The sequence below is a fragment of the Symphalangus syndactylus genome, chromosome 17 (assembly GCF_028878055.3).
Source record: "Symphalangus syndactylus isolate Jambi chromosome 17, NHGRI_mSymSyn1-v2.1_pri, whole genome shotgun sequence".
Classification (NCBI taxonomy): domain Eukaryota; kingdom Metazoa; phylum Chordata; class Mammalia; order Primates; family Hylobatidae; genus Symphalangus; species Symphalangus syndactylus.
The window spans coordinates 99582711-99592363 of NC_072439.2; the positions used below are offsets into that span (position 1 = coordinate 99582711).

Here is a 9653-nt window from a genome sequence, read left to right on the forward strand (position 1 = left end):
AGAGGCGCTCCTCACTTCCCAGACGGGGTGGCCGGGCAGAGGCGCTCTTCACTTCCCAGACGATGGGTGGCCAGGCAGAGGTGCTCCTCACATCCCAGACGGGGCGGCCGGGCAGAGGCGCTCCTCACTTCCCAGATGACGGGTGGCCAGAGAGAGGTGCTCCTCACTTCCCAGATGGGGCGGCCGGGCATAGGTGCTCCTCACTTCCCAGACGATGGGTGGCCGGGCATAGGCGCTCCTCACTTCCCAGAGGGGGCGGCCGGGCATAGGCGCTCCTCACTTCCCAGACGATGGGTGGCTGGGCAGAGGCGCTCTTCACTTCCCAGACGATGGGTGGCCGGACAGAGACGCTCCTCATATCCCAGACAGGGCGGCCGGGCAGAGGCGCTCCTCACTTCCCAGATGGGGCGGCCGGGCAGAGGCGCTCCTCACTTCCCAGACGATGGGTGGCCGGGCAGAGGCGCTCCTCACTTCCCAGATGGGGCGGCCGGGCAGAGGTGCCCCTCACTTCCCAGACGATGGGTGGCCGGGAAGAGGCGCCCCTCACTTCCCAGACGGGGCAGCCGGGCAGAGGCACTCCTCACTTCCCAGACGATGGGTGGCCGGGCAGAGGGGCTCCTCACTTCTTCCCAGACGGGGCGGCCGGGCAGAGGCACTCCTCACTTCCCAGACGGGGCGGACGGGCAGAGGCGCTCCTCACTTCCCAGAAGATGGGTGGCGAGGCAGAGGCGCTCCTCACTTCCCAGATGATGGGTGGCCGGGCAGAGACGCTCTTCACTTCCCAGACGGGGTGCCTGGGCAGAGGCGCTCCTCACTTCCCAGATGGGGCGGACGGGCAGAGGCGCTCCTCACCCATCGTCTGGGAAGTGAAGAGCGCCTCTGCCCGGCCACCCATCGTCTGGGAAGTGAGGAGCGCCTCTGCCCGGCCGCCACCCCGTCTGGGAAGAAGTGAGGGGCGCCTCGGCCCGGCCGCCCCGTCTGGGAAGTGAGGGGCGCCTCGGCCGGGCCGCCCCGTCTGGGAAGTGAGGGGCGCCTCTGCCCGGCCGCCCCGTCTGGGAAGTGAGGGGCGCCTCTGCCCGGCCGCCCCGTCTGGGAAGTGAGGGGCGCCTCTGCCGGGCGGCCCCGTCTGGGAAGTGAGGGGCGCCTCGGCCCGGCCGCCCCGTCTGGGAAGTGAGGGGCGCCTCGGCCCGGCCGCCCCGTCTGGGAAGTGAGGGGCGCCTCGGCCCGGCCGCCCCGTCTGGGAAGTGAGGGGCGCCTCGGCCCGGCCGCCCCGTCTGGGAAGTGAGGGGCGCCTCGGCCCGGCCGCCCCGTCTGGGAAGTGAGGGGCGCCTCGGCCCGGCCGCCCCGTCTGGGAAGTGAGGGGCGCCTCGGCCCGGCCGCCCCGTCTGGGAAGTGAGGGGCACCTCTGCCCGGCCAGCCATCGTCTGGGAAGTGAGGGGCGCCTCTGCCCGGCCAGCCACCGTCTGGGAAGTGAGGGGCGCCTCTGCCCGGCCGCCCACCGTCTGGGAAGTGAGGAGCGCCTCTGCCCGGCCACCCATCGTCTGGGAAGTGAGGAGCGCCTCTGCCCGGCCGCCCTGTCTGGGAAGTGAGGAGCGCCTCTGCCCGGCCGCCCTGTCTGGGAAGTGAGGAGCGCCCCTGCCCCGACACCCATCGTCTGGGAAGTGAGGAGAGCCTCTGCCCGGCCACCCATCGTCTGGGAAGTGAGGAGCGCCTCTGCCCGGCCGCCCTGTCTGGGAAGTGAGGAGCGCCCCTGCCCCGACACCCATCGTCTGGGAAGTGAGGAGAGCCTCTGCCCGGCCACCCATCGTCTGGGAAGTGAGGAGCGCCTCTGCCCGGCCGCCACCCCGTCTAGGAACTGAGGAGCGTCTCTGCCCGGCCGCCCCGTCTGGGAAGTGAGGAGCGCCTCTGCCCGGCCGCCCCGTCTGGGAAGTGAGGAGCGCCTTTGCCCGGCTGCCCCGTCTGGGATGTGGGGAGCGCCTCTGCCCGACCGCCCCATCTGGGAGGTCTACCACGGAGGCCAGAAGCAATGTGGGGGCTGGACGTGGTGGCTTACGCCTGTAGTCCCAGCGCTCTGGGATGCCGAGGCGGGTTGATCACTTCAGGCTAGGAGTTCGAGACCACCCTGGCCAACAAGGCAAAACATATGAAAAATACAACAGACAAACCCACCAACCAACCCAGCGACAACAAAACAGAGTTAAAAGAGCTCTACTTGCCAGCTCCTGCATTATACATAAGTAGAAAGGAAGAAAGATGAGCTAAAGATCCTGGAAAGCAGAAAATCCAATTGTTGTTCTGGATTCTAAACATTACCTGTGTGGCCTTGGATAAACTTGAATTTTTTCTTATGTAAAACAAAGGAAGTTGAATTAAATTATTTCTAACCAAAAAAAAAAAAAAAAACCCTGAAACCGCAACATCAGCTCCTCCACGGGCCTGTGGCTGTGAGACCCTCAAACCGGAACATCAGCTCCTCCCTGGTCTCGGGCTGCGAGACACTCAAAGCAGAACATCAGCTCCTCGCCGAGTCTGTGGCTACACGACCCTCAAACTGGAACATCAGCTCCTCCGCTGGTCTGCGGCCGGAAGACCCTCAAACCGGAACATCAGCTCCTCTACAGGTCTGCGGCTGCACGACCCTCAAATTGGAACATCAGCGCCTCCCTGGGTCTGCGCTGCATGACCCTCAAACTGGAACATCAGCTCCTCCCCTGGTCTGCAGCGGAACGACCCTCAAATCGGAACATTAGCTCTTCCCCGGGTCTGCAGCTGCACGACCCTCAAACTGGAACATCAGCTCCTCCGCTGGTCGGCGGATGCAAGACCCTCAAACCGGAACATCAGCTCCTCCCCAGGTCTCCGGCTGCACGACCCTCAAATTGGAAAATCAGCGCCTCCCTGGGTCTGCGGCTGCACGACCCTCAAACTGGAACATCAGCTCCTCCCCTGGTCTGCGACTGCACGACCATCAAACTGGAACATCAGCTCTTCCCCGGATCTGCGGGTACACGACCCTCAAACTGGAACATCAGCTCCTCCCCTGGAATGCGGCTGCACGACCCTCAAACTGGCATATCTGCTCTTCCCCGGGTCTGCAGCTGCACTACCCTCAAACTGGAACATCGGCTTCTCCCCGGGTTTTCGGCTGCATGAACCTCAAACTGAAACACCGGCGCCTCTCAGGGTCTGCGGCTGCAAGATCCTCAAACTACAACATCGGTTCCTCTCCAGGTCTGCGGCTGCACGACCCTCAATGTAGAACATTGGCACCTCCCCGGGTCTGCGGCTGCATAACCCTCAAACAGCAACATCCACGCCTCCACGGGTCTGAGGCTGCAAGACCCTGAAACCGGAACATCAGCTCCTCCCTGGTCCGCGGCTGCAAGACCCTGAAACCGGAACATCAGCTCCTCCCCAGGTCCGCCGCGGCTGCAAGACCCTCAAACTGGAACATCAGCTCCTACCCAGGTCCGCGGCTGCAAGACCCTCAAACCGGAATATCGGCTCCTCCCCGGGTCCGTGGCTGCAAGACCCCCAAACCAGAACATCAGCTCCTCCCCGGGACTTCGGATGCAAGACCCTCAAACAGGAACATCAGCTCCTCCGCGGGTCTGCGGCTGCAAGACCCTCAAACCAGAACATCAGCTCCTCCCCAGGTCTGCGGCTGCAACACCCTGAAACCGGAACATCAGCTCCTCCAAGGGTCTGTGGCTGCAAGACCCTCAAACCGGAACATCGGCTCCTCCCCAAGTCCATGGCTGCAGGACCGTCCAACTGGAACATCAGCTCCTTCACATGTCTGTAAGACCCTCAAACCCGAATATCAGCTCCTCCCTGGTCTGCAGCTGCGAGACCCTCAAAGCAGAACATCAGCTCCTCCCCAGGTCCGCGGCTGCAAGACCTTCAAACCGGAACATCAGCTCCTCCCCAGGTCCGCGGCTGCAAGACCCTCAAACCGGAACATCAGCTCCTCCCCGGGTCCGCGGCTGCACGACCCTCAAAGCAGATCAGCTCCTCGCCGGGCCTGCGGCTGCACGACCGTCAAACTGGAACTTTAGCTCCTCCGCTGGTCTGCGGATGCAAGACCCTCAAACCGGAACATCAGCTCCTCCCCAGGTCTGCGGCTGCACGACCCTCAAATTGGAACATCAGCTCCTCCCCAGGTCTGCGGCTGCACGACCCTCAAACTGGAACATCAGCTCTTCCCTGGATCTGCGGGTACACGACCCTCAAACTGGAACATCAGCTCCTCCCCTGGAATGCGGCTGCACGACCCTCAAACTGGAATATCTGCTCTTCCCCGGGTCTGCGGCTGCACTACCCTCAAACTGGAACATTGGCTCCACCCCGAATTTTCGGCTGCACGAACCTCAAACTGAAACACCGGCGCCTCTCAGGGTCTGCGGCTGCAAGATCCTCAAACTACAACATCGGCTCCCCTCCAGGTCTGCGGCTGCATGACCCTCAATGTAGAACATTGGCACTTCTCTGGGTCTGCAGCTGCAAAACCCTCCAACAGGAACATCCACGCCTCCACAGGTCTGCGGCTGCAAGACCCTGAAACCGGAACATCAGCTCCTCCCTGGTCCGCAGCTGGAAGACCCTCAAACCGGAACATCAGCTCCTCCCCGGGTTTGCGGCTGCAAGACCGACAAACCGGAACATCAGCTCCTCCCCGGGTTTGCGGCTGCAAGACCGACAAACCGGAACATCAGCTCCTCCCCGGATCCGCAGCTGCAAGACCCTCAAACTGGAACATCAGCTCCTGCCCGGGTCCGTGGCTGCAAGACCCTCAAACCGGAACATCAGCACCTACTCGGGGCTGCAGCTGCAAGACCCTCAAACCGGAACATCAGCACCCCCTCGGGGCCGCGGCTGCAAGACCCTCAAACCGGAACATCAGCTCCTCCCCGGGTCTGCGGCTGCACGACCCTCAAAGCAGATCAGCTCCTCGCCGGGCCTGCAGCTGCACGACCCTCAAACTGGAACATCAGCTCCTCCGCTGGTCTGCGGATGCAAGACCCTCAAACCGGAACATCAGCTCCTCCCCGGGTCTGCGGCTGCACGACCCTCAAATTCGAACATCAGAGCCTCCCTGGGTCTGCGGCTGCACGACCCTCAAACTGGAACATCAGCTCCTCCCCTGGTCTGCGGCTGCACGACCCTCAAACTGGAACATCAGCTCTTCCCTGGATCTGTGGGTACACGACCCTCAAACTGGAACATCAGCTCCTCCCCTGGAATGCGGCTGCACGACCCTCAAACTGGGATATCTGCTCTTCCCCGGGTCTGCGGCTGCACTACCCTCAAACTGGAACATTGGCTCCTCCCCGGGTTTTCGGCTGCACGAACCTCAAACTGAAACACCGGCACCTCTCAGGGTCTGCGGCTGCAAGATCCTCAAACTACAACATCGGCTCCCCTCCAGGTCTGCGGCTGCATGACTCTCAATGTAGAACATTGGCACCTCCCCGGGTCTGCGGCTGCAAAACCCTCAAACAGGAACATCCGCGCCTCCAAGGGTCTGCGGCTGCAAGACCCTGAAACCGGAACATCAGCTCATCCCTGGTCCGCGGCTGCAAGATCCTCAAACCGGACCATCAGCTCCTCCCGGGGTTTGCAGCTGCAAGACCGTCAAACCGGAACATCAGCTCCTCCCCGGGTCCGCAGCTGCAAGACCCTCAAACCGGAACATCAGCTCCTCCCCAGGTCTGCGGCTGCAAGACCCTCAAACTGGAACATCAGCTCCTCCCCAGGTCCGCGGCTGCAAGACCCTAAAACCGGAACATCAGCCCCTCCTCGGGTCCGCGGCTGCAAGACCCTCAAACCGGAACATAAGCTCCTCCCCAGGTCCGCGGCTGCACCATCCTCAAACCGGAACATGAGCTCCTCCCTGGATCCGCGGCTGCAAGACCCAGAAACCGGAACATCAGCTCCTCCTGGGGTCCATGGCTGCACCACCCTCAAACCGGAACATCAGCTCTTACCCGGGTCTGCGGCTGCAAGACCCCCAAAGCGGAACATCACCTGCTCCCCAGGTCTGCGGCTGCAAGACCCCCAAACCGGAACATCAGCTCCTCCCCGGGTCTGCGGCTGCAATACTCCCAAACGGGAACATCAGCTCCTTCCCAGGTCTGCAGCTTCAAGACCCCCAAACGGGAACATTAGCTCCTCCCCGGATCTGCGGCTGCACGACCCTCAAACCGGAACATCAGTGCCTCCCAGGGTCTGCCACTGCACGACCCTCAAACCGGAACATCAGCTCCTCCCTGGGTCTGCGGCTGCACGACCCTCAAACTGGAACATCAGCTCTTCCCCGTGTCTGCGGTTGCACGACCCTCAAACTGGATCATCAGCTCCTCTCCGGGAATGTGGATGCACGACCCTCAAACTGGAACATCAGCTCTTCCCCGGGTCTGCGGCTGCAAGACCCTAAAACTGGAACATCAGCTCCTCCCCGGGTGTGCGCCTGGAAGACCCTGAAACTGGAACATCGGCTCCTCGCCGGGTCCGTGGCTGCAAGACCCCCAAACCAGAACATCAGCTCCTCCCCCGGACTGCAGATGCAAGACCCCCAAACCAGAACATCAGCTCCTCCCCGGGTCTGCGTCTGCAAGACCCTCAAACCAGAACATCAGCTCCTCCCCAGGTCTGCGGCTGCAATACCCTGAAACCGGAACATCAGCTCCTCCAAGGGTCTGTGGCTGCAAGACCCTCAAACCGGAACATCAGCTCCTCCGCGGGTCCGCGGCTTCAAGACCCTCAAACCAGAACATCAGCTCCTCCCCAGGTCCGTAGCTGCAATACCCTGAAACCGGAACATCAGCTCCTCCAAGGGTCTGTGGCGGCAAGACCTTCAAACCGGAACATCAGCTCCTCCCCAGGTCCGCAGCTGCAAGACCCTGAAACCGGAACATCAGCTCCTCCCCAGGTCCATGGCTGCAGGACCGTGCAACTGGAACATCAGCTCCTTCACGGGTCTGTAAGACCTTCAAACCCGAATATCAGCTCCTCCCTGGTCTGCAGCTGTGAGACCCTCAAAGCAGAACATCAGCTCCTCCCCAGGTCTGTGGCTGCAATACTCCAAAACGGGAACATAAGCTCCTCCCCAGGTCTGCGGCTGCAAGACCCCCAATCCAGAACATCAGCTCCTCCCTGGGTCTGCGGCTGCGAGACCCTCAAACCGGAACTTCAGCTCTTCCCTGGCTCCGCAGATGCAAGACCCTCAAACCGGAATATCAGCTCCTCCACCGGTGCGCGGCTGCACCATCCTCAAACCGGAACATGAGCTCCTCCCTGGATCCGCGGCTGCAAGACCCAGAAACCGGAACATCAGCTCCTCCTCGGGTCCATGGCTGCACCACCCTCAAACCGGAACATCAGCTCTTACCCGGGTCTGCGGCTGCAAGACCCCCAAACCGGAACATCAGCTCCTCCCCGGGTCTGCGGCTGCAAGACCCCCAAAGCGGAACATCACCTGCTCCCCAGGTCTGTGGCTGCAAGACCCCCAAACCGGAACATCAGCTCCTCCCCGGGTCTGCGGCTGCAATACTCCCAAACGGGAACATCAGCTCCTTCCCAGGTCTGCGGCTTCAAGACCCACAAACGGGAACATTAGCTCCTCCCCGGGTCTGCGACTGCACGACCCTCAAACCGGAACATCAGTGCCTCCCCGGGTCTGCCACTGCACGACCCTCAAACCGGAACATCGGCTCCTCCCTGAGTCTGCGGCTGCATGACCCTCAAACTGGAACATCAGCTCTTCCCCGTGTCTGCGGTTGCACGACCCTCAAACTGGATCATCAGCTCCTCTCCGGGAATGTGGCTGCACGACCCTCAAACTGGAACATCAGCTCCTCCCTAGGTCTGTGGCTGCATGAACCTCAAACTGGAACATCGGCTCCTCCCCGGGTTTTGGGCTGCACGAACCTCAAACTGGAACACCAGCTCCTCTTAGGGTCTGTGGCTGCAAGATCCTCAAACTACAACATCGGCTCCTCTCCGGGTCTGCGTCTGCATGACCCTCAGTCTAGAACATCGGCTCCTCCCCGGGTCTGCGGCTGCAAAACCCTCAAACAGGAACATCCGCGCCTCCACAGGTCTGCGGCTGCAAGACCCTCAAACAGGAACATCCGCGCCTCCACAGGTCTGCGCCTGCAAGACCCTTAAACCGGAACATCAGCTCCTCCCCGGGTCTGTGGCTGCAAGACCCTTAAACTGGAATATCAGCTCCTCCCTGGGTCTGCGGCTGCAAGACGCCCAAACCAGAACATCAGCTCCTTCCCAGGTTGCAGCTGCAAGACCCTCAAACTGGAACATCAGCTCCTACACGGCTCCGCGGCTGCAATACTCTGAAACCAGAACATCAGCTTCTCCCCGGGTCCGCGGTTGCGGGACCCTCAAACCGGAACAACAGCTCCTCCCCCGTTCTGCGGCTGCAAAGACCCTCAAACCGGAACATCAGCTCCTCCCCGGGTCTGCGGCTGCAAGATCCTCAAACCGGAACATCGGCTCCTCTCCACATCTGCAGCTGCAAGATCCTCAAACTGGAACATCAGCTCCTCACCGGGTCTCCAGCTACACGGCCCTCAATCTACAACATCAATGCCTCTCCGGGTCTGCAGCTGCAGGGACCTCACGGTAGAACAGCAGCTACTCCCCGAGCTAGAACACCTCTCCCACCTGGATCTCCAGCTCCACGACCCTCACACAACAGCCACACCGGCTCCTTCATTTGTCTTCAGCTCCTCAACCTAAGACATCAGCGGCAGCACCGGCTCCTCCCTGGACGTCCAGCTCAATGACTCTCAGATTTAAAAGGCAGCACCTGTTGCTCCCCAAGGCTCCATCTCCACCACCCTCAGATTTGAACAGCGGTAGCACCAGCTCCTCTCCAGGTCTTCAGCCCCACGACCCTCCCTGAACAATCCCTTCTCATGAAATTCAGCCGTCAAGAAAACTGCAGCCAAAGTAAATGAATACATGTTTTGTTTTCAAATCGTTATCTCTTTTATGTTCGTGAGTTAACTTTTCTACTTTCCATTAGCCTTGCAATCTACTTATGTCCAATGTGAAACAGAAACGCACCATTTGAAATCACGTTTAAAAACTTCGTAGTATTTTTAAATAAAATCATCACACAGCTGTAGACGCGATCTTATTTCTCTCTCCCTGTGCAGAAGTCTTATGAAAATTCGAACTATGAATTTACTTTGTTGAGATTCCCAGAATACACATTAATCCCAACTGCTATTCCCCTCCTTAAAATCTTTTAACATATTCCCATCACCTGAGCATAAATGCCAGCTCCCATCCACAGCCCAAAGTGCCCAGCACGGCCCTGCCCTCTGCCCTGGTCTATGGTCTCCCCTCTGAAATGCCAGCACCATCCATAGCCCACAGTGCCCAGCACAGCCCTGCCCTCTGCTCTGGCCTCAGGTCTCTCCCCTGTGCCGTTCCCTTCCTGCCAGACAGGCCTCTGTCCGTTCCTCAAACCACACAGGCTCGGGCCCGACTCCAGGCCTTTGTCCTGCTGTGCCCTCTGCCTAGGGTGCCTTTCCCGGGCTCTGCATCCTCCTCTCAACCCGCTGAGCTCCAGCCTGCTGGTCGCCCCTCAGGTGGATGAACACACAGTGTCCTCTCGCCCCGCCGGC

General features: G+C 60.8%; 1 protein-coding gene across 2 annotated transcripts; it reads left to right on the forward strand.

Annotated features, from left to right (window-relative positions):
* The first annotated feature begins 2549 nt into the window (after positions 1-2549).
* On the forward strand, positions 2550-9148 carry LOC134733225 (mucin-7-like). Of its 2 annotated transcripts, none has more exons than XM_063622251.1 (3): positions 2550-3418; positions 3469-8240; positions 8288-9148. In XM_063622251.1, exon 2 carries the CDS (start codon positions 5441-5443, stop codon positions 6434-6436), a length of 996 nt encoding a protein of 331 aa, XP_063478321.1. In that variant the 5' UTR covers positions 2550-3418; positions 3469-5440; the 3' UTR covers positions 6437-8240; positions 8288-9148. The 2 variants fall into 2 exon arrangements, with proteins under 2 accessions (XP_063478321.1, XP_063478322.1); XM_063622252.1 differs by having other exon boundaries at positions 2550-3371; positions 3885-8240.
* The last annotated feature ends 505 nt before the right edge of the window (positions 9149-9653 follow it).